The 23,641-nt window shown below is 42.3% G+C and overlaps 1 protein-coding gene across 2 annotated transcripts in view; it reads left to right on the top strand.

Moving 5' to 3' along the window:
• The window catches only part of GYG2 (glycogenin 2), a 52,703-nt gene that overhangs the window by 16,054 nt on the left and 13,008 nt on the right, over positions 1-23,641 (top strand). For both annotated transcript variants that reach the window (XM_011972116.1, XM_011972115.1), the window contains exons 4-8: positions 8,132-8,306; positions 9,147-9,309; positions 10,918-11,044; positions 14,390-14,612; positions 16,041-16,241. In XM_011972116.1, the coding sequence (XP_011827506.1) occupies positions 8,132-8,306; positions 9,147-9,309; positions 10,918-11,044; positions 14,390-14,612; positions 16,041-16,241 (889 nt within the window). The remainder of the gene's footprint in view (positions 1-8,131; positions 8,307-9,146; positions 9,310-10,917; positions 11,045-14,389; positions 14,613-16,040; positions 16,242-23,641) is intronic.

Raw genomic sequence — 23,641 nt, 5'->3', positions numbered from 1 at the left:
ATGTGTCCTCAGACGTTTTAAACTAGGAGTACTCTCCTAAATAACTCAATCCAGGTACAAATGAAAGCTTGAATTATGTACTATTTCAGAAAATCACTGCAATGTGAGTGCTTCCTATACAAAGCAAAGAGAGCAACTATAGTGGTACAAGAAAGAAAATTCAAATCAGTGAAGACATTAGCCACTTCAAATAGATATATGTTTATATACATACATGTGTGTGTATATATGTTTATATGCATACATGTGTATATGCATATACATACACGTGTATGTATGTATATATACATGTATATATTTATACGTGCATGCATATACATGTATGTATACATGTTCAAATATATATGTATATACATATAAAAATATATATTTGAACTGGATAATCTCATCGCTGATTTAAATTTAAAATATATATATACATATATATTTGAACTGGATAATTTCAAATATATATATTTCATATATACATATGAACTGGATAATTTCACTGATTTAAATGTAAAATATATACATGTGTGTGTGTGTATATATATATATATAAATATATTTATTTATTTATTTATTTAAATTTTTTGAGACAGAGTCTCACTCTGTCGTCCAGGCGGGAGTGCAATGGCGCGATCTTGGCTCAGTGCAACCTCCACCTCCCAGGTTCCAGTGATTCTCCAACCTCAGTGTTCTGAGTAGCTGGGATTACAGGCATCCAACATCACGCCCGGCTAATTTTTGTATTTTTAGTAGACACAAGGTTTCACCACATTGACCAGGCTGGTCTCAAACTCCTGACCTCAAGTGATCCACCCGCCTCGGCCTCCCAAAGTGCTGGGATTACAGATGTGACTCACCGTGCCCAGCCCCAAATATTTTTAAAATAATAATTAAAAAAAGCAAACAGCATTAAAAAATTCATAAAGATAAAACGATAAAACTAATCATTGGGAACAAGAAACAAATTCAGGGATTAGATTAACAAATCTTCAGGGAGGCCAAGGTGGAAGGATTGCCTGAGGCCAGGAGTTTGAGACAGTCTGGGCAACATAGCAAGACTCTATCGCTACAGAAAATAAAAAGAGTTAGCCAGGTGTGGTGGTGCGCACCTGTAGTCCCAGCTACTCAGGAAGCTGAGGTGGGAGGATTGTTTGAGCCTAGAGGTTCGAGGCTGTAGTGAGCCGTGATCACACCACTGCACTCCAGACTGGGCAACAGAGTGAGCTCTTCTCTCTAAAAATAAAAATAACAAATAAAAATGAATCTTTTATTTGAGAAAACATAAATGTGCAAAATTGAAATTAGAAAGAAGTCATTTGGAGGCAGTTTTAATATCGAATACAATACAGAACCCTTATGGTAATAACGTTGGGAGTATTGAAGAAGGGCTTGATCCTTCTCAGGGAATCAGTGAGATGTTGGTTGTTGTCATCAGGAGAAATAGAAACCTTCTATTTGACAATAACTATGAGAAAAACTGAAAATGTTACCAAAGGCTTATCTTGTAGAAAGGCCCTGGTTTGGGCAATATTAAGGGAAGTTCTGTTAAATTGCTCATGATGAATTAATTTCCCTGCTACATAAGCTATCACCGAACCTAGCAAAAGATGAATATGTTCACTTATTTTAAGAAACTGTTATAATCTTGACACCCAAACTTGATTTATAGGCTTGATTGTGTTTACGTATGAATTGAGAAAGCCCTCAAATACAGGATGTTAATAAGGCAACTCTAGCCCTGTAGTAAAGAAATAAATAGTGCTTGCCCTAAGAAAGCAAAGATAGGTTATTATTGTAAAATCTGTTAATGTCATTCATCACATTAATATGTTAGAGAAAATCAATGATAAGATCCTTTTAAAATAAAAGCTAAGCATATAACAAAATGAATTCCAGGCTGGCCACGGTGGCTCATGCCTGTCATCCCAACCCTTTGGGAGGCTGAAGCAGGTGGATCACTTGAGGTCAGGAGTTCGAGACCAGCCTGGTCAACATGGTGAAGCCCCATCTCTACTAAAAATACAAAAATTAGCTGGGTGTGGTGACAGGCATCTGTAATCCCAGCTACTTGGGAGGCTGAGACAGGAGAATCATGTGAGTCTGGGAGGTTAAGGTTGCAATGAGCCGAGATGGCGCCACTGTGCTCCAGCCTGGGTGACAGAGCAAGACTCTGTTAAAAAAAAAAAAAAAAAAAAAAAAAAATCCACATAGATTATAAATATAGAGGTAAACATTTAAAGCATAGAGAAATCTTATAAGAAAATAGATGGAAGTTTCTCAGTACTGCTGCTATCTGGGACTGGAGGGTTCCATGTGGTGGGGCGTCCTGTGCACTGTAGGGTGTTGAGCAGTGCCCCTGGGCTCCGCCCACCAGATGCCGACAGAAGTTGGCAGTTGTGACAACTAAAAATATCTCCACATATTGATGCAGGTGGATGTTTCATTCATCTGAAAGCTGGAAATGCTGTTGTAAATTACGCAAGATGGAAGAGGACACCAGAATTGCTGTGTCAGAGATACTATGTGTTAAAGTAGAAGATAAAACAACCTGAGGGACACATTTACAATATTATAACGGAGGGGTTCTTATTGTCCATCACATATGAAGAACTCTTAAAACACTTGAGGGGTTTGCACTGGCTCATCTCTAGCACGCCAGAAGCAAAGATAGACAGACAAATACAAAAACAGGTATTATCATGAACAACCGGCTGGGTGTGGTGCCTCACACCTGTAATCCCAGCACTTTGGGAGGCCGAGGTGGGCAGATCACTTGAGGTCAGGCGTTCGAGACCAGCCTGACCAATATGGTGAAACCCCGTCTTTACTAAAAATACAAAAAACATTAGCTGGGCGTGGTGGTGCCTGTAATTCCAGCTACTCGGAAGGCTGAGGCAGGAGAATTGCTTGAACCTGGGAGGCGGAGGTTGCAGTGAGCCCAGATCGTGCCACTGCACTCCAGCCTGGTGGCAGTGAGACTCTGTCAAAAAAGAAGGAAAGAAAAAAAAGCCTGACTATATTAAGGTCCAAAAATGAACGCACCAGTGAGTGGAAAGGTATATAGCACATCCAGCGGGTTCCCTGTTTTATTTTAAAAGCCGGCGGGGGCAGGGGGATAGAAAAATGCTGTTAAAGAGTATAATTGAATTGCTTGTAACACAAAGTATACATGCTTGAGGGGATGGATACTACATCTTCCATCATGTCATTATTACTTGTTGCCTACCTGTATCAAGGTACACTTAAGGTCTACTCAGGAGGAACTTTAAAATATTCAGAAGCAACATGGCAGAAATCGTGGGAAGGTTCAGTGCTGCAGGTTGGGTTGAGGTTTTGTAGGCCCTTTTATTATATATTTCATAGTCATGGGGAGAATTGAGGGATGGCGCTCGGCGGTGCTCAGGGCAGTAGAAGATGAGCAGTGAGCAATGACCATAAATGACCAGGAGTGTGGGTGGTGGGAGATCGTCCCTCACCCAGGCTGTGTGGTACAAGCGTGTTGTGGAGTGATCTTGTAGGGAAACCATGCCAGGAGCCTGCGTTTATAGCTTTAATGGTATTCATGAAACATAATTCGGCTTCCAGGAGTTTATTTTAGGAAAATGAACAGAGCTGAACAAAAGGATGTAAGGACATAAATGGCAGTGCCATTTGTAGCGAGGTGGAGTGCTGTTTCTCTTGCCCTCCCCATGGCCCGGATCTTTATGCAACTGCGGTGAAGATGCCATAAATTCCATAAATAACCGGGTCAAAAGCAGAGGGAGATTTGCTGAAGGAAGGGTACTTTTTCAGAGAAATAGTTACCTTGAATACAGAGCAGTGAAATCTTACAAATAAATGTCGAGTCCAAGAGAAATGCTAAACGATAGAAAAGGTCCGAGAGCTTCAATATCTGTCAAATAGGAGAGGAAAGAAAGAAAGAGAGAAAGAGAGAGAGAGAGAAAGAAAGAAAGAAAAAGGAAGGAAGGAAAGAAAGGAAGGAAGGAAAGAAGGAAGGAAGGAAAGAAGGAAGGAAGGGAGGGAGGAAGGGAGAGAAGTAACTCCTATTATATTTCAGCTCTGAGAAAAAGTTTAGATTGAGAGTGTTCCGGTTATTGAGCAGAGTGGATGAAGAAAGCTCAAATGTAGACACAAAGCGGTAAAATTTCAGAACAGCAAAAATGAAGACAAATCCTAAATGCCTTTCTGTATCAATCTGGTTGAGATAATTGATGGCTCAAAATTCTGGTGCAAGATAACTTTGAAATGAAAGTTCTGTATTCAGCTTTAGTACTGTAATTTGAAAGCAAAACAAAGACTTTTCAAATTTGCAAACGTTAAAAATGTTATCCCTCAAAGACCTTTGAGGAAAAAGTTAGTTGATTGACTCCAGCAAAATGGAATGTAATCCAAGAAAGGCGAGAGTAGCCAAGCGCAGTGGCTCATGCCTGTAACCACAGCATTTTGGGAGGCTGAGGTGGGAGGATCGCTTGAGTCCAAGAGTTCAAGACCAACCTGGACAACATAGTGAGGTCTCATCTCTACTGAAAAATTATTTTAAATTGCTGAGTGCAGTGGCACATGCCTGAAGTCCCAGCTACTCAGGAGGCTGAGGTGGGAGGATCACTTGAGCCCAGGAGACTGAAGCTGCAGTGAGCTGTGATTACACTACTGCACTCCAGCCTGGGTGACAGAGCAAGACCCTGTCTCAAAATAATAATAATAATAATAATAATAATAATAATAAAATAGAAGAGAGCACACAGGAAGCAGTGCTGAATAAATAAATGTATAAAACAGAGTTAAGTCTGAATGTGTTAGTGCATAGTTACGAAAATAATCTGAATTAACATTTCACATGGGAGGTAATTGAAAGAGCAGAGCAGAAAGAGAGAATGAGCATATGTTCATGTTTTTGTTTCTTCTGGGAAGAAGACATAGGTAATGACTACCTTTATATGTGATAGAAAATATAAGCTTAAATATGTGTGCTGACAGTTGAAGGGTGGTTACCACCAGAAAACTAGAAAAGATTTGTACAAGTTTCAGAACCTTAATGGGAAATGCATGGATTGAAGAAAACCTGACTCATGCAATCAGAGGTGGGTGGGAAAGAATTACACTAAAGAAGTAGAAAAGTCTGATATATGTAAAAAAGGGAAAATAATATGAAACGAAACTGCAGGACTCAATCCAAATATAACAGTGATCATAATAAACATGAATGGATTAAAATTCCTTTTAAAAAAGGTAGACTTTCTGAATGGGAAAATAAACATAAAATCCAGACATACAGTAGTGCAGGAGGCAGCTTAATTAAAAACAAACAAAATGTTGAAAATAAGTGGATGCGTTTGATATTCTGTTCCACTATCCAATCTAAGTAATGGTCAATTGTTTTATAGATTGCTCTTCAGTTTTTTTTTTTTTTTTTTTTTGAGACAGAGTCTCACTCTATCCCCCAGGCTGGAATGCAGTGGCGCGATCTCAGCTCACTGCAACCTCTGCTTCCCAGGTTCAAGTAATTCTCATGCCTCAGCCTCCAGAGTAGCTGGGATTACAGGTGCCCACCACCGCACCTGGCTAGTTTTTGTATTTTTAGTAGAGATGGGGTTTCACCTTGTTGGCCAGGCTGGTCTTGAACTCCTGACGTCAGGTGATCCACCCGCCTCAGCCTCCCAAAGTGCTGGGATTACAAGCGTGAGTCACTGTACCCAGCCTTCAGTTTGGTTTTGTCCAGTGTTTTCTCAAGATTAGATTGAGGTTATGCATTTTTGGCAAAAAAATCATCAGAATTGGTGTAAGTTTTCAGTGTGTCATGTTACAGAGTGCATGATGTCTTTATGTCCTGTCCTGGTGATGTTAAATTTGATCACCTGGATTAAGTGGTGTCTGTTGGAGTTCTCCACTGTAAAATTATTATTTTTTTCTTTTAGTAATGGATAAATATCTTGGGATAGACATTACACAAACAGCCTGTTTCTTCTCTAAAAATCAGTGAGTCTTGTCTGCAATAGTTGTTACTATAGTGTTTGCCTAATCATGATTTTCTATTTTCTACTTCCCTCATTCCTTCTATTTCAATTACTTGGAATTATGTTGTAAATTCAACCTGCCCCTTCTTTCTCACATATTTGCTTATTCAATAGTTATATTAGGTCAGGCGTGGTGGCTCATGCCTGTACTCCCAGCACTTTGGGAGACTGAGGCAGGTAGATTGCTTGAGCCCAGAAGTTTGAGACAAGCTTCGTAAACATTGTGAAACCCCATTTCTACCAAAAAATACAAAAAATTAGCCGGGCATGGTGGCGTGCACTTGTAGTCCCGGTTACTTGGGAGGCTGAGGTGGGAGGACCACTTGAGCCCAGGAGTTGGAGGCTGCAGTGAGCTATGATTGCACCACTGAACGCTAGCCTGGGTGACAGAGTGAGACCCTGTATCAAAAGAAAGCTTATATTAGTGTAGGCTCATGAATATTTATTTCATATTTTGGGCTTGTTGTTTTTTGTTATTGATTACATTATTTCAGCTTTGGTAATTGGGTGCTTCTCCTAGCTGGCCCCCTGTATTCTTTCAACATGCCCCCATCCTTTTTCTAGCACTTGCCTAATTTTTCTGTCATCCCAATATGTTCTAGACTATGATGAAGTGGGATTTAAGCAAAAATAAATAAATAAATGGAACAGAGCAAATTTCACTTTGATAAAATGTACAGTCTTTCAAGCTTCGAGTCTCAAACTTGTATGCAACTAACAATGTAAGTTTTGAATACAGAAAGTAGAAATTGATAGAGATAGTTATGGACCTCTGTTAGTTTCTACCGGCTTAGCATTTACATTTCTCTGCCTCTGCAGTTTACAGGGGGAAGCTGTCTTCCTAAGAGATGGCCCAAGTGCGTGCATCTTAAGACAGTTCTGTTCAATTTGTCACATTTTTCAAGTATGCATGCATTTCTTTTTCATAACATCAACATTTATTGCTTTATATGAACACCATATTGAAAGCCCAAGCATTCAGTTTACACACAGAAATTATGCAATTATATATCGCTTCACAAAGGCAGTGAACACATTACATTCTACAAAATCTACTTCACAGAAATTTAGAAATTCTACACACCAAAAGGTACAGCTGAAAAAACAGGTATAAATTTGGCAGCTAGTAATTTTGACAGGGAAGTTGCAGCTTGCATGACTTTATTTTTTTGTTTGTGTTTTGAGACAGAGTCTCACCCTGTCGCCCAGGCTGGAGTGCAGTGGTGCCATCTCAGCCTCCTGCAACCTCTGCCCCCTGGGTTCAAGCGATGCGATTCTCCTGCCTCAGCATCCTGAGTAGCAGGAATTACAAGTGTCCACCACCACGCCTGGCTAATTTAAGTTTTTTGTTTGTTTGTTTTTGTTTTTTGTTTTTTTTGAGATAGAGTCTTGCTCTGTCGCCCAGGCTGGAGTGCAGTGGCGTGATCTCAGCTCACTGCAACCTCTGCCTCCTGGGGTCAAGCGATTCTCCTGCCTCAGCCTCCCGAGTAGCTGGGACTACAGGCGCCACCACACCTGGCTAATTTTTGTATTTTTAGTAGAGACGGGGTTTCACCATGTTGGCCAGGCTGGTCTTGAACTCCTGACCTCAAGTGATTTGGCCACCTCAGCCTCCCAAAGTGCTGGGATTACAGGCGTGAGCCACCATGCCAGGCCTTGCATGACTTTAAATATATGAATATGAAAATATTGAACTTAGAGTAATCATTGTGCTTTGTGTTGATTGAAAAATATAACGCTGGCTATCGAAGAAGCATGTTCAAAGATACTTAATTCACTTCAAAATGTCATACAAATTGTGGTGGTTTCTATGCATCCCTAAAGCTTCAGTCATTTAGCTCAGGTACATTACTAAAGTAATATATTAATTCTTCCGGTATGGTGGGGTTTCCTACCATTGACATTTGCATTCAAGCATGCGTAGGCTTTTGGGCACAAATGGACGGTGTGCACAGCTCTAAGGCATCCGTGGAAATGTGCTCTGAACATGGAGACTGCAGTGAGGGCCGTGGGGATTCTCTCTGCGTTCCATGTTTGTGAGCAGCAAAACAGCACCCTTTTGAAGGAGGAGGTGGTTCTATGCTAAATATTAACCTACTGTCCTACTATTTGGCACATGTCTGTTCCAGGGTCATCCTGTCGAAGGTGTTCGATGAAGTCATTGAAGTGAATCTAATCGATAGTGCAGACTACATCCACCTGGCCTTTCTGAAGAGACCTGAGCTGGGGCTCACCCTCACCAAGCTTCACTGTTGGACTCTCACTCACTACAGCAAGTGTGTCTTCCTGGATGCAGACACTCTGGTGAGTGAAGACTCTGCTTGATAGGAAACCCTCCAGGACCACATCTCTGTCCTTAAGCAGGCTGGCAACTTTTTTTTTTTTTTTTTGCAACACATTCACTCTGTCACCCAGGCTGGAGTGCAAATGGCACGATCTTGGCTCACTGCAACCTCTGCCTCCTGGGTTCAAGTGATTCTCCCACCTCAGCCTCCCAAGTGGCTGCGATTACAGGCACCTGCCATCATGCCCAGTTAATTTTTGTATTTTTGTGCAGACTGGGTTTCACCATGCTGGCCAGGCTGTCAACTCTTACTGGTAGATTCCTGTGAGGTCATGTGCATTTCTATTTCTAACACAGATGTTCAGTCTATTATAATCAGACGTAACATACCCCTGAGCACTGTGCTAGACCCTGCTGAAGAGAACAGGGGATTGGAAGACATGTTCCTATCCCAGGAATGAATGATAACTACAGTATTTTACACATACAAAATAGAATCATTAGGGAAAAAACTTGCGGCTGGGCACAGTGACTCACGCCTGTAATCTCAGCACTTTGGGAGGTTGAGATGGGTGGATCACTTGAGGCCAGGAGTTCGAGACCAGCCTGGCCAACGTGGTGAAACCCCGTTTTTACTAAAATTACAAAAATTAGCCAGGCATGGTAGCAGGTGCCTGTAATCCCAGCTACTCAGGAGGCTGAGGTGGGGGAATCGCTTGAACCTGGGAGGCAGAGGCCACAGTGAGCTGAGACTGTACCACTGCACTCCAGCCTGGGCAACAGAGCAAGACTCTGTCTCAAAAACAGAAGCATTGGTAAAAGAAGCATTGCGGCAGGTTCTGCGTGTTTTGCTTCACCAGGTGCTGTCCAATGTCGATGAGCTGTTCGACAGGGGAGAGTTTTCTGCGGCCCCAGACCCCGGATGGCCGGATTGCTTCAATAGCGGGGTGTTTGTCTTCCAGCCTTCTCTCCACACGCATAAACTCCTGCTGCGGCACGCCATGGAACACGGCAGCTTTGACGGTAAGTCAGGGCAGCCTGCATGCTTGGGGAAGAGAATGGGACTGCTGCCTGGACCCGCATCGCAGCCTCACCCCATTTCCCCATATCTGGGAATGGCCACTTGAAGACTGAGGTGGGAATTGAAGAATATGGCCAGTCAGGGGTGTAGGAAGAGATCAGGACGCTCATAAGGAAATATGCAGTTGAGAGAACCATTGGAAATATCCTTGCTGAGTAGAAAGAACGGTTCGACAATCCAGTCATATAAAATAGGTGAGCAAATCCTTCTCTAAAGGGCCGGATAGTAACTATTTTCAGAGTTGCACGCCTTATGGGCTCTGTTGCACACACTCAGCTCTGCAGATGTGACCTGAAGTCAGCCGTGGACCATACAGTCACGCCCCATTTAACGACAGGGATGCGTTCTGAGAAACGTGTTGTTAGGTGATTTTGTCATTGTGTGAACATCCTAGATTGTATCTACACACGCCTGGATGATATAGCCTACTGTATACCTAGGCTGGAGGGTAGAGCCTATTCCTCCTAAGCTACAAACCCATATAAGCATGTGACTGCACTGAATGTTGTAGGCAATTGTAACCTAATGGGAAGTATCTGTGGTTCTAAACATATCTAAACATCACAAAGGTCCAGTGAAAATACAGTATAAAATCTTGTGGGACCACCGTCATATGTATGGTCTGTCTTTGACCAAAGCACTTTTATGTGTTGCATGATTGTACTTGGCATTGAACATGGGCTGGCCGTGGTGGCTCATGCCTGTAATCCCAGCACTTTGGGAGGCCAGGGCGGACAGATTGCTTGAGTCCAGGAGTTCAAGGTGGCTTGAGGCCAGGAGTTCAAGACCAGCCTAGGCAACATGGCATCTCTACAAAAAATACAAAAATAAGCTGGATGTGATGCTAGCACCTGTAGTCCCCACTCCCTGGGAGGCTGAGTTGGGAGCAGCACCTGAGCTCAAGAGTTCAAGGCTGCAGTGAGCTGTGATTGCACCACTGCACTCCAGTCAGGGTGACAGAGTGAGACCCTGTCTCAAAGAAAAAGAAAAGAGCATGGCTGTGTTCCAATAAAACTTTATTTACAAAAACATGCACAGAGTGTAGTTGGCTGAGCCCTGGTAGAATATAGGGAGAATTAAAATGAGGCAACCCGAAGCAGGTGTTTGTTCAAATGGGCGTCAGTAGAGAGGAAATGTGCTGGAAGTTTTGTAAAGTAAAAGAAAATACTGGACCAGTGAAGAATTGCCTCTAGGTAAAGGGGAAGAGTTAATAAAGCCGGCAAAAATGGTGGGAAAAGCATTGTCACTACCAGGGAGGATTCATTAGGGGACCAGTGGAGTGCTTTGGACTCCATATGCAATTTTAGCATTCATTCTGGGGGCTCCTGGTGGAGAATTTTGGAGGGAATATGCACTTATTTTTATCAATGGCTTGGGTTATCAGTCCTTTCTGAGAACCAAGAGAATGTGTTCAGTTGAGAGACGGAAGAAATGGAATTAGTAACCCCGAAGGCAAGTGTTTACGTTGAGAGCTTCAGGCACATCTGGCATTCTTGGAGTGGACCAAGCCATACTTTGCTAACCTGCTTTTATGTTTGCTCATTATGTAGGGGCGGACCAAGGCTTACTGAATAGTTTCTTCAGGAACTGGTCAACAGCAGACATCCACAAGCACCTGCCGTTCATCTATAACTTGAGTAGTAACACGATGTACACTTACAGCCCTGCCTTCAAGCAGTAAGTTCTCCACCCTGGCGAATCCTGCCAGATCTGCCGATACCAATCCACCTTCCCTCTTGGAAGATATACCAGCTGTTGGCGTATTTAAAAACTCATCTATCTATCTATCTATCTATCTATCTATCTATCTATCTATCTATCTATCTATCTACCTATCCATCCATCCATCCATCCATCCATCCATCCATCCATCTATCCATCCATCCATCCATCTATCTATCTATCTATCTATCTCTAGGTAGATCTAAATATCTATTTATCTGTATAGATAGATACCTATGTCTCTGTGTCTATCTATCTAGATGTCTATGTCTATATAGATATGTATCTGTCTATATAGTTATCTATATAGGCCTAGACATCTATCTATCTATCTATCCATATCTATCTAGATCTGGATATGTATCTGTATATATAGATCTGTCTATATCTATATAGGTACCTATATCTAGATCTAGATATCTATCTATATATAGATCTATCTAATCTGTATATCTATGTAGATATTTATCTATATAGACCTAGATATCTATCTATCTATCTATCTATCTATCTATCTATCTATCTATCTATCTAATCTATCATCGATCATATGTATCTATCCAGATCTGAATATCTATCTATAAACATCTATCTATCTATCTATCTATCTATCTATCTATCTATCTATCTATCTATCTATCTATCTAGATCTAGATATCTATCTAGATCTACATCACTATATAGATACCTATTTCTATCTATCTAGAACTAGATATCTGTGTATCTAGATATCTATCTAGATTTAGATCTTCATCCATATAGGTATCTATCTATATCTATCGATCTAGATCCAGATATCTATCTATATACGTAGATCTATATGTCTATATCTGTATATCTATCTAGATCTAGCTAGGTATCTATGTATATACATGGATCTATATATCTCTCTACATGTATCTAGATCTAGATCTCTCTATATATAGATCTATCTATCTAGATTTAGACCTCTATCTAGGCGTCTATCCATCTATCTAGATCTAGACATCTCTCTGTATATGAATACATAGATCTATCTATCTCTGTACATCGTTATATATGTATACACACACACAGAAACACGCACACCCGTATCTCGTCTCCTGCTTGCTGATTGCTGTAAATGATAGGTAGTCAAGGCTCTACGACAGTGATTCCCAAAGTGTAGCCCGAGGAACCCTGACCCCACAACTCTTTCAAGTGTCTTCAAAGTCGTAACTACTTTAAAAAAAGAATTTGAAGATGTGATTTTTTTCCCTTTTTGCTGCCATTTTCTCATGCATCTATGCTGAGATTTTACAGACACTACATGGCATGCAATGAGGTAACACCCTGAACACAGATGGAGCTAGGAGGAACCAGCTGTCGCCTCTTGGGAAAATAGATGGCACTCTTCTCACAATGATTTTTTTTAATGTAGAGATTTTTTTAATGAAAAATCATGAAATTTATGTTACTGCATAATGGTTTGATTTTTTTAAAGGGATTGATAAATATGCTTTCTAATTTCTCAGTTTTAATCTCGATTATTGTAAATATGGAGAAAGAGAATCCACAGGGACATGACTGGGGACAGTGGCTCACGCCTGTCATTTCAGCCCTTTGGGAGGCCGAGGCAGGCAGATGACTTGAGCTCAGGAGTTTGAGACCAGCCTGTGCAACATGACGAAACCCTGTCTCTACGAAAAAATAAAACAAAACATTAGCTGAACGTGGTGTCGCACACCGCTAGTCTCTGCTACTCGGGAGGCTGCGGAGGGAAGCTCACTTGAGCCTGGAAATTGGAGTTTGCAGTGAGCCGAGATCATGCCACTGCACTCCAGCCTGAGTGACAGAGCAAGCCTCAGCTCAGGAGAAAAAAAAAGAAAGAATCCACATGGACAAAGCTCTTTGAGTTCCTAAGAGGTTCAAGGGTGAGGGGACCAGAAACTGTGAAATTCACTGCTCCAGAAGATGTGGCTATAAATGAAAAGAGAGAATCTGAGAATCACATTGGGAATGAATAATTGTAGAGTCTGCATTCTCTACACAGGACACGGTGTCCCTAAGGAAGAGAAATTGATTCTTGGGAGTGAAATCTTGTTATATTTTAATGTATAATCACAGATGTAATGTACAGAACATAGATATGTCATGTGACTTTTGTATTCATATTTCATGAGGAGGTGATCCAAGAAAAAAATGTTTAAAAAGGCTCCTGGAGGATGGTGATGATGAACAACAAAAAAGTTGGCAAGGGGAAAATTTTAAATCCTGTAAAAGAGAAAAAAAGCAAATTGCCTTGCTGCTTGCATTATCCACTGTAACAGCTATTTTTTTTTGCCCCTGTCATTTTAAGGATACAATGATTTGGGCTGCTGTACTTCGCGTTTTTAAAAAACTGATTTATTTTTCCCGTTTTGGGAAAAAATCTCAATGGATTACGATTATGTTTCTTGATACATAGAAAATAAAATAACTGCAAAAACTGTGATTTTAAAAGTATATCTTTATGCAAAATAACTGCAAATGAAACTACTACTACTATGCTGATAGTAGTGGAGTAGTATTATTGATGATATATTGATTACTATCTTGATAGTAGTGGTATGCTATTTTTGCTCATATATTGATTACTGCATTGATAGTACTACTATATTATTATTAATTATATATTGATTACTATCGTGATAGTATTTTGTTATTGATCACATATTGATTACTGAATTGATAGTAGTAGATGTTACTATTGATTATATATTGATTACTATGCTAATAGTAGTATATTGTTGACTATATATTGATTACTACATTGATAGTGGTAATTATTATTGATTATATATTGAGTACTATTATATATGGATAATAATAACATATTATTATTGATTACATGATTACTACATTGATAGTAAGAATATATTGTTATTGATCATATATTGATTACATGCATTGATAGTAGTAGTGTATTATTATTGATGATATATTGATGACTATGTTGATAGTAGTAGTCTATTATTATTGATCATATATTGATTACTACATTGGAAGTAGTAGTGTATTATTATTGACTATATATTGATTACTACATTGGAAGTAGTAGTGTATTATTATTGACTATATATTGATTACTACATTGGAAGTAGTAGTGTATTATTATTGACTATATATTGATTACTATGCTGATAGTAGTAGTATCATCAATAATAATAATCAATAATGGAAACCCATTGGGACAAGTCCTTCAGAGGCTGTCTTTGAGGAGCCCCACGGTAGTTGGATGCTTTCTGGGTGTCTTTTATCACATTAGAGTGGAAATCAGAATCCCTTCTGTTTTCTTCTCAGATTTGGTTCCAGTGCAAAGGTCGTGCATTTTTTGGGGTCCACGAAACCTTGGAACTACAAGTATAATCCACAGAGTGGCTCAGTGTTGGAGCAGGGCTCAGCGTCCAGTAGCCAGCACCAGGCGGTGTTCCTTCATCTCTGGTGGACGATCTACCAGAACAACGTGTTGCCCCTTTATAAAAGTGCCCAAGCGGGGGAAGCACACGCATCTCCTGGTCACACAGTAAGTGGAGAATTCCCTTAAAACCCATAGCTGAGGACAAGGAGAACATCCTCGTCACCAAGGTCTGGCGTGGTTTTTTTTGAAATGCCCCTTTTTTGTCTAAGCACTGTATTTCATGTAAAAGAATACTGAAAAGCAAGTACCTTTTAAAAAAATTTTTATGTTTTAGCTCAAAATAGAGAATGCCTAATGAGTAGATATCTTGTTTTGATTTATAGGCCTGGTGCAGAAATAGGTTATTGAAATTAGCCATCCTCATCAGAGTAAGAGACACTCATGGACAGGTGGTTCACAATGACTGATTACGATGTCATTTGGGCCAACGCTTTCCACTTGAAAGCATCATTTGAGATAGCAATTGGAGGACGTGTCTGAAGAGGATTTTGTAAATTTTTGATTGACACCAATTTGATTTCAGAAAATATAATGATAGCCCCTAGATGTGCTAAATCGTGGAGTATCTGCAGTGTGTTGAATGTGGACTGCATCTGCCTCGCAGAAGACCTTTTGCAATTAGGACTCAGGAAACTTTTTATTCCTAATGGCTTTTTTCACTAAAGTAAAAAAAACTTGAGCTTTTTTTTTTTTTAATTTTACTAATGCATTTGTACTAGACTACCAGAGTATTTTTTTTTTTACTAGCGTAAAGAAAACTAGAGTTTTGTTTGTTTGTTTTTTGAGACAGAGTCTTGCTCTGTTACCCAGGCAGGAGTGCAGTGACGTGATCTCAGTTCACTGCAACCTTCGCCTCCCGGGTTCAAGCGATTCTCCTGCCTCAGCCTCCTGAGGAGCTGGGATTACAGGTGCCTGCCACCACGCTCGGCTAATTTTTGTACTTTTAGTGGAGACGGGGTTTTGCCATGTTGGCCAGGCTGGTCTTGAAGCCCTGACCTCAAGTGATCCACCCGCCTCAGCCTCCCAAAGTGCTGGGATTACAGGCGTGAACCACCCATCCCGGCCTTTTTTTTTTTTTTTTTTAAACTAGAGTATTTGCTAATACAACAGAGTCTGCTGTCGGCACATGCGTTGCCTGGGAAATGGAAAAGCATCCTATTGTAATTTTTAGTATGCTTTGTTATTTGGGTGGAGCTACAGGCTACTTTTTAAGGACTGCTGAAAATATCTCTCAGCAAGTGACACCAGCAAGTGGGCGTTTATGTGTATTCACTTCACAAGCATTGACTTGCCACATGTTTCCTGCTGGGCGCTTTGCTAAGTACTGGATTACTAAGTACTGGAGTGCACAGGAGGGAACTTTAAGGCTTAGTGTCAAATGGTTCTGAGAAAGAAAACATTTAGGACAATTATTTAGTGATTGGGGTGGGAGCTGGGAGCCCTGGCCACACAGGGCCCCACCCCACCCCCAGGACAGCGGGTGAATTGGGGAGACATTGGGAAGACTCGCTGCATGTGTCTCTTTTTGTGCAGCTTTGCCTCAGTGATGTGGGGGCGCTGTGTACAGATTCAGTGTCTGGTGTTGGAGAGCCGTGTGCAAATTCAACACCCAGTGCCGGCGTGCTGTGTGCAAATTCGCCACTGGGTTCTAACCAGCCTGCTCAGGGCCTTCCGGAGCCGACCCAGATGGTGGATGAGACCCTGTCCCTACCTGAAGGACGCCGTTCAGAAGATGTAAGTACCTGCATTCCTCACAGGTGTGATGGAGAGTCAGACACTGGCAAGCAGTGAGAGCGGAGAGAGCCGGCTTCCCTGGCTCTCTGGGGAGGGGAGATGGAGAGGAAAGGCTGGTCTTTAGTTTGCTGTGGCATTCAAGGCTCCTGCATTTATTTGCATTATGGCACGCCGAATCAAACTCACCTGCAGAAAGATGTCTATGCCCCAGTCCCCAGGATCTGTGAATGTCACCTTGTGTGGCAAAAGGGAGTTTGCAGTTGTGATTAAAGAGGGACCTTGCGATGGGGAGGTATGGTCTTGGATTATGGGAGTGGGCTCTTAGTCATCACAAACCTCCCTTCAAAGAAGAAGGCAGACGTGTGAAGGTCAGAGAAGGAGTGTGAAGCTGGAAGCAGAGGCCAGAGAGAGAGGGGACTGGAAGAGGCTGGGCTGCTGGCTTTGAAGATGGAAGAGGAGGCCACGAGCCAGGGAATATGGTGGCTTCCGGAAGCCAGAGAAGGCAGGAAATGGATTCTCCTCCAGGTCTGCAAGAAGGAACCAACCCTGCCGCCACCTTGATTTTAATCCACTGGACTTCTGGCCCCCAGAACTATCAGATGGTCGGTCTGCCTTGGTATAAACCACCCAGTTTGTGGCCATTTCTTATGTAGCAGCTTCAAAAAGCTGATGCCACATGGAGACAGATGCTCACTCTCATGCAGTTTACAGATCCTGGGGGAGCCAGAGCTCGTTCAGGTTCAAAAAGTGAGGCTTCCATCAGTGCCCCTTCAACCCAACTGCCTGGCCGTGCATCCTGAGCGGTTTCAGCCGAACCCCTGACTTGAACAGTGGTTCAAATGAAGATGGATTCCTGCTGGGGTTCAGTGTTCAAATGAATGTTGACCTGCACAGTGGTGTCTACTGAGGCTGAGTCTGCAGCACTTTGTCCCCATCAAAGAAAGATGAAAATGCACCTTACTTGCAAAACAAATAATGGAGGCCATCATTTCTCCAGCTCCAATTTCTAGGCGAATACTTTGGAATAATATCTTGTGTTTAAAGATTTCTTGGGGCCAGGCATGGTGACTCACACCTGTAATCCTAACACTTTGGAAGGCTGAGGTGGGAGGACTGCTTGAGCCCAGGAGTATGAGACCAGCTGGCAACACACTGAGACCTCATCTCTACAAAAAAAGTAAAACAATTAGCTGGGTGTGGATGTGTGCACCTGTAGTCCCAGCTACTTGGGGGGCTGAGGCAGGAGGAACACTTGAACCTTGGAGGTTGAGGCTGTAGTGAGCTATAATCTCACCGGTGCACTCCAGCCTGGGTGACAGAGTAGACACTGTCTCAAATTAAAAAAAAAAAAAAAAAAAAAAAAATTTCTTGTTTTAAATCTTTACCACTCATCCTAACAAGTTTCTCAACAGAATTATTTTGAGATCATACTTAGGGAAGGGTCTGGGGACTGGGCTGAAGGAAAGCGATTCTTGCCTGTGGATTTCAGATAGCTCCGGGAGAGCTGTTTCTCGTTGCTTATAAACCAGTGACCTTTGCGTTTTGCACACATTGCTGTGGAACACACCACGCGCTTCACTGGACTATGGCATAAATGATGCTCTGGCAACTTTATGCATTAATAATGTCGGAGTGGTGATTTCACATTGACCCAAACACGTTGAAAAGATGTTTAGGTTCAGATGGTGAAGGCTGAGGAGGTGTAAAATTCGCTTTTCTGGTTTTTCTTTCCTTGCGGTGTGCCCTGAGCACGCCATAGCCTGGGTCTGGCCACAGGACGTGCCTCATGTGAGTAAAGTCAAGGGCCTCTGCTTGTTCCTGCTGGAATGTGAAGAATTCCATCGGTTGAGCTCTTGCATGATGTGCAAAACGGCTGCAATCGTGCTGAGCCGTGCTCGTATCAGGATGTCTAAGGAAAAATCGCATTTACATTAAATGTTTAGTAGGCAACCAAGTTTAGACTAAACCAAAGAGTATCCGAGAATGCTGTGGCATTCAAGGCTCATGGTTTTATGTGCATTACAGCACCTTGATGCCAATAAAGGGGAACTCTGATCCCCTGTTGATGTGTGTTGAAAACAATTGAATGCTCAAACTCCTCGCCTAAAAAAGAAATATTATTGAATGTTTCGTAAAAAAAGATTTAGGAAGTGTATTTTGCCAAGGTTAAGGACACACCCGTGACACAGCCTCAGGAGGTCCTGACGACATGTGCCCAAGGTGCTCGGGGCACAGCTTGCTTTTATACCTTTTAGAGAGTCATGAGATATGTTTAAGAAGTACATTGGTTCAGTCCGGAAAGGTGGGACAACTCAAAGTGGGGAGGGGGCTTCCAGGTCATAAGATAGAGTCAAATGGTTGCTTTTTTTTTTTTTTTTAGTTTCTGATTGGCCTTTCCAAAGGAGGCAATCAGATATGCATTCATCTCTGTGAGCAGAGGGGTGACTGAAAGGAATGGGAGGCAGAGGCCCTAAGCAGCTCCCCGCTGGACTTTTCCCTGGTTAGTGATATTGGAGTTCCAAGATTTATTTTCTTCACAAGACTCTATTGAGTCCTCAGAAAACGGTTGTCAAACCATCTTTCTGATTTCCGGTTATGTAATTTTAATCTTATTCTGTCACTGAATCTTGTACATTAGTGGTTTTGCAAACTGTGGCCTGAGGTTTCTCTGAATAAGGATCATTTTAAAGGACTGTGTTTTTGCAGATGATCTTAAAAGCATTCTTCTTTTTTTCTTTTTTCTTTTTGTTTGTTTTGAGACGGAGTCTCACTCCATCGCCCAGGCTGAAGTGCAATGGCGCGATCTCAGCAGCTCACTGCAACCTCCACCTCCCGAGTCCAAGTAATTCTTCTGCCTCAGCTTCCTTGGTAGATGGATAAGCATGGGCCACCACATCCAGCTAGTTTTTGTATTTTTATTAAAGACCAGGTTTCACCATGTTGGCCAGGCTGTTCTTGAACTCCTGGCTTCAAGTGATCCACCTGCCTCAGCCTCCCAAAGTTCTGGGATTACAGGGGTGAGCTACCACACCTGGCCATTACAAGCATTCTTAAAAGTTTATTCTGAACCACGGTGGGCACTGCCTCATTCGTAAGGGCAGCCACCCTCTTTCAGAAGCAAGTGTGTATTCTCTACCCCTCAGCCCCTTGAGGGATTTCCATGGATTGTCACAGCCCCTGAAAACAAGCTTCCCAGGGCAAACAGTGGTTTTCCAGAGACTCCAAAAGTGAAAACAGTCAGGACGCTCCAGTCCCAGCTCCAGCCCAAGTTGTAGCCATGCCAGTCTCTGCAAAAACAGGACCATTTCCAGAGTGAGAGCACTTAGCACTTTGCTTTCTCTAAAACAGTGCCCATCATGCTCAATTCATATTAATCTCAATGGAATTGTTGCCGTGGATTTTTCTTGACATAAGTCACTTCTACTTTTGCTAGGGATTCGTAATTGTCGATGAGGTGGCAACTTAAAGAATAGATATGTAGCTTCATGTTTGTCCGTCCGTGAGCCACATTTCAATCAGAGCCAGTCAAGCCAAACCAAGGAGAGCCTTTCCTGTGGAGGGATTGGGGCTTCTGAGGAGGGATTGGGGCTTCATGATGACAGAATTGAGCATCATCCTGCCGTGATGTCCAAGGAGATGAGCAAAGACACAAAAGCACATTCATTTCACCCCAGTTAGGTGGTGTCTATTATCAAAAAGACAAAAAATAACCAATGCTGGTGAAGATGTGGAGAAAGGGGAACTCTTCTCCACTGTAGATGGGGATTAAAAATAAGCACAGCCAGGATGGACAAGAGTATGAAGGTTCCTCAGAAAACTACAAATAGAACTACCACATAATCCGGTCATCACACTACTGGGCATTTATCTAAAGGAAAGGAAATTAGTATATTGAAGGGACATCTGCCCCCCGTCCATGTTTTTGCAGTTTATTCACAACAGGCAAGATACAGATTCGACCCAATTGTTTGTCAAAGGATGAATGGATAAAGAAAATGCTGTGTATAGATATACCATGGAATACTATTCAGCCATAAAAAAGAAGGAAATTCATCATTTGCGGCAACATGGATGGAGATAGAGGACATTATGGTAGGTGAAATAAGCCAGAAACAGAGAGTTAAACACCACATGTTCTCACTCATCTGTGGAAGCTAAAAACATTTAATCTCACAGAAATAAAAAGTAAGGCCAGGCATAGTGGCTCACTCCTGTAATCCCTGCACTTTGGGAGGCTGAGGCAGGATGATTGCTTGAGATCAGGAGTTTGAGACCAGCCTGAGCAACATAGCAAAACCCTGTCTCTACAAAAAAATACAAAAATTAGCTGAGTGTGTGGTACTTGCCGGTGGTCCCAGCTACTCGCAAGGCTGAGGTGGGAGGATCGCTTGAACCTGGGAGGTTGAGGCTGCAGTGAGCCGAGATCATGCCGCTGCACTCCAGCCTGGGCAGCAGAACGAGACTCTGTCTCAAAAAAAAAAAAAAGAAGTAAAAAGTAGAATAGAATGTACTAGAGACTAGGAAAGGTGGGGGAAGGAGAAGATAGGGAGAGATTTGTTACAGGATACAAAATTACAGCTGGACAAGAGGAATATGTTGTCATATTCTATAGCCCTGTAGGATGACTGTAGCCAACAGTAATCTATAGTTTCAAATAGCTGGAAGGAGGATGTCGTATGTTCCCAAAAGAAAGAAATGATACATATTTGACATGGTGGATATGCTAATTACCCTGACAGGATCACTGAACCTTGTAGGTATTGAACCATCCCTGTGTACCCCATAAATATGTACAATCATTATGTGTCAATTTTTAAAAAGTAATTTAAAAAAAAAAAGTATGTTCAACAGCCAGCAGCCACGAGAAGACCATCAGCTGGTTTCATCCGCAGCAAGAGATTGCAGTGCCCGTTGGACGTTTTTGGCATGGCTCCAAATCCCCACCCCATCCTCAAGGGGCAATACTGCAGAAAGGAGGAGGGCGGGAAAACATTTCTCAAGAATTGGAGAATCGCCAGTTTCCAGGGCCCAGAACAAGACCCAGGAGGAGATGAAGATCACCCTTGCAGGTGGAAGCTGTCCCTGTCCGGGTAGTGCTGGGGACAGTAGGTGGCCCTTCTGCTGTCTGTTTGAGCATGAGCTCAAGGCCAAGGGTAAGGTGAGCGGAGATGACCCTCAGCTGGGCTGAGCGTACTTTGTTTAGGGTATTTAAGCAGTTCTCAAAAGTGATTGCAGAGCCTGTATCTCCCATCTCAGAGGCTATGCCCAGCCTCGCCCTCCCTCCAGCCCACCGTCATGCCCACCCTTGGGCTTCAGAAGCATCAATGGAAGATGATAGTGCAGTACCCAACTACAGGCCCTTAAATGAATACACTGCACTTGCACATCGCAGAGGGGGCAGCAAGGGAGACGGAAACAGACAGATCCAGCTCAGATGGAATTTGATCCGTAGGAAAGTGATGAAGTGAAGGAGGGATCTGTCCGCCCTGCAAGCGGCCCCAGGCACGGCGTGAAGGGGAGGCAGGGAGAGGTCACACTGGCCTCAGACTTGGACACTGAAATGTTTAGTTACAGCAGGAGCAGGGACGCCTGCGTAGGTCCTAGGGAAAGGAGGGGACACCCAGGCATTGGAGACCCAGTGTGTAGAAGACTGCGAGACCCGCTCAAATGTTTAGCAGAAAGGAAGAGAAATTCAAATAGAGAGATTCAGGAGTGGGAGGAAAAGGTGGAGGTGAAACTAAAGCTGTTTAAATACAGATGATCTTCGATTTACAGTTGGTTTACATCCCAACAAACCCATTGTAAACTGAAAATATCTTAAGTTAGAAGTGCATTTAGACCAGGTGCAGTGGCTCACGTCTGTAATCCCAACACTGGGAGGCCAAGGCGGGCAGATCACTTGAGCTCAGGAGTTCAAGACCAGTCTGGCCAACACGGTGAAACCCTGTCTCTACTAAAAAATACAAAAATTAGCCGGGTGTGATGGCGTGTACCTGTAATCCCAGCTACTTGGGAGGCCGAAGCAGGAAAATGGCTTCAACTTGGGAGGCGGAGGTTGCAGTGAGCTGAGATCACACCACTGCACTCCAGCCTGGGCAACAGAGCAAAACTCAGTCTCAAAAAAAGAAAAAGAAATATAAGCATAACCTTAAATAACTGGAGAGTGTTATGTTGGCTGACTGCAACACAGATACAAAAAACCCTGACAGAATAAAAAGAATACTAACAAAAAAGGTATTTTGGGCAGGGCACGGTGGCTCACACCTGTAATCCTAGCATGTTGGTAGGCTGACGCAGGCAGTTCACTTGAGCTCAGGAGTTTGAGACCAGCCTGGCTAATACGGTGAAACCCCGTCTCTATTAAAAATACAAAAATTAGCCGGAAATTGCTTGAACCCGAGAGGTGGAGGTTGCAGTGAGCTGAGATCGTGCCAGTGCGCTCCAGCCTGGGCAACAGAGTGAGACTCTGTCTCAAAAAAAAAAAAAAAAAAAAAAAAAGGTATTTTGGAGTTCCTGTGTCCACATAATTTCATCCTTCGGTCTCATTCCCCATTCTCCCCACCTCTCCATCCTAATGTAGGTGAATAGTGGGTTGGGGAAATTGACCTAAAAACATTTGTTATGGTCTATATATTTTCTGATGAGGGTATTTTTCTAAAAACAATGAAGTCTTCAGGCTTTTAAAGGGAAGGGACTGGGGAGAGAGGGGAGGGAGAGCGTCCGGACAAATAGCTAATGCATGCGGGGCTTGAAAGCTAGATGACGGGTTGACGGGTGCAGCAAACCACCATGGCACACGTACACCTGTGTAACACACCTGCACGTCCTGCACATGTATCCCGGAACCTAAAGTAAAAACAAAACAAAACAAAACTCTATTTAACAAAAGGTGTGTTGATTGATTGGAGATTATTATATTACTGTCACATTTTCCAAGATAATATTTAATAACACTGAACAAGGAGTTGAAAATTTGAGCTGTTTTGTATACTAGTTTTGTGACTTTGGATAAATCAATAAATATTTCTGAACATCTTAAGAAAAAACAGGGAGGGATGCTGTCTATACGGTATCTGATATATAGCTCACCCTCCACATCTATGGGTTCCGTATCTGTGGATTCAACCAAGCTTGGATCGAAAATATTGGGGGAAACAAAATTGCATCTGCACTGAACATGCACAGACTTTTTTCTCTTGTTATTATTCCCTAAACGATACGACATAGCAAGTATTAACATAGCATGTGCATTGTAATAGGTATGGTAATTGACCTAGAGATGATTTAGAGTCTGTGGGAGGATGTGCATTGGTTATGTGCAAACACAATTCCATCTTGTATCAGAGACTTCAGCATCCGTGGATTTTGGTATCCCCAGGAGGTCCTGGAACCAATCCTCC

This window comes from Mandrillus leucophaeus, unplaced genomic scaffold (assembly GCF_000951045.1).
Source record: "Mandrillus leucophaeus isolate KB7577 unplaced genomic scaffold, Mleu.le_1.0 Scaffold127, whole genome shotgun sequence".
Classification (NCBI taxonomy): Eukaryota; Metazoa; Chordata; class Mammalia; order Primates; family Cercopithecidae; genus Mandrillus; species Mandrillus leucophaeus.
Note: the sequence above shows the minus strand (reverse complement) of the source record. Positions and strands in the feature narration are given on the sequence as shown.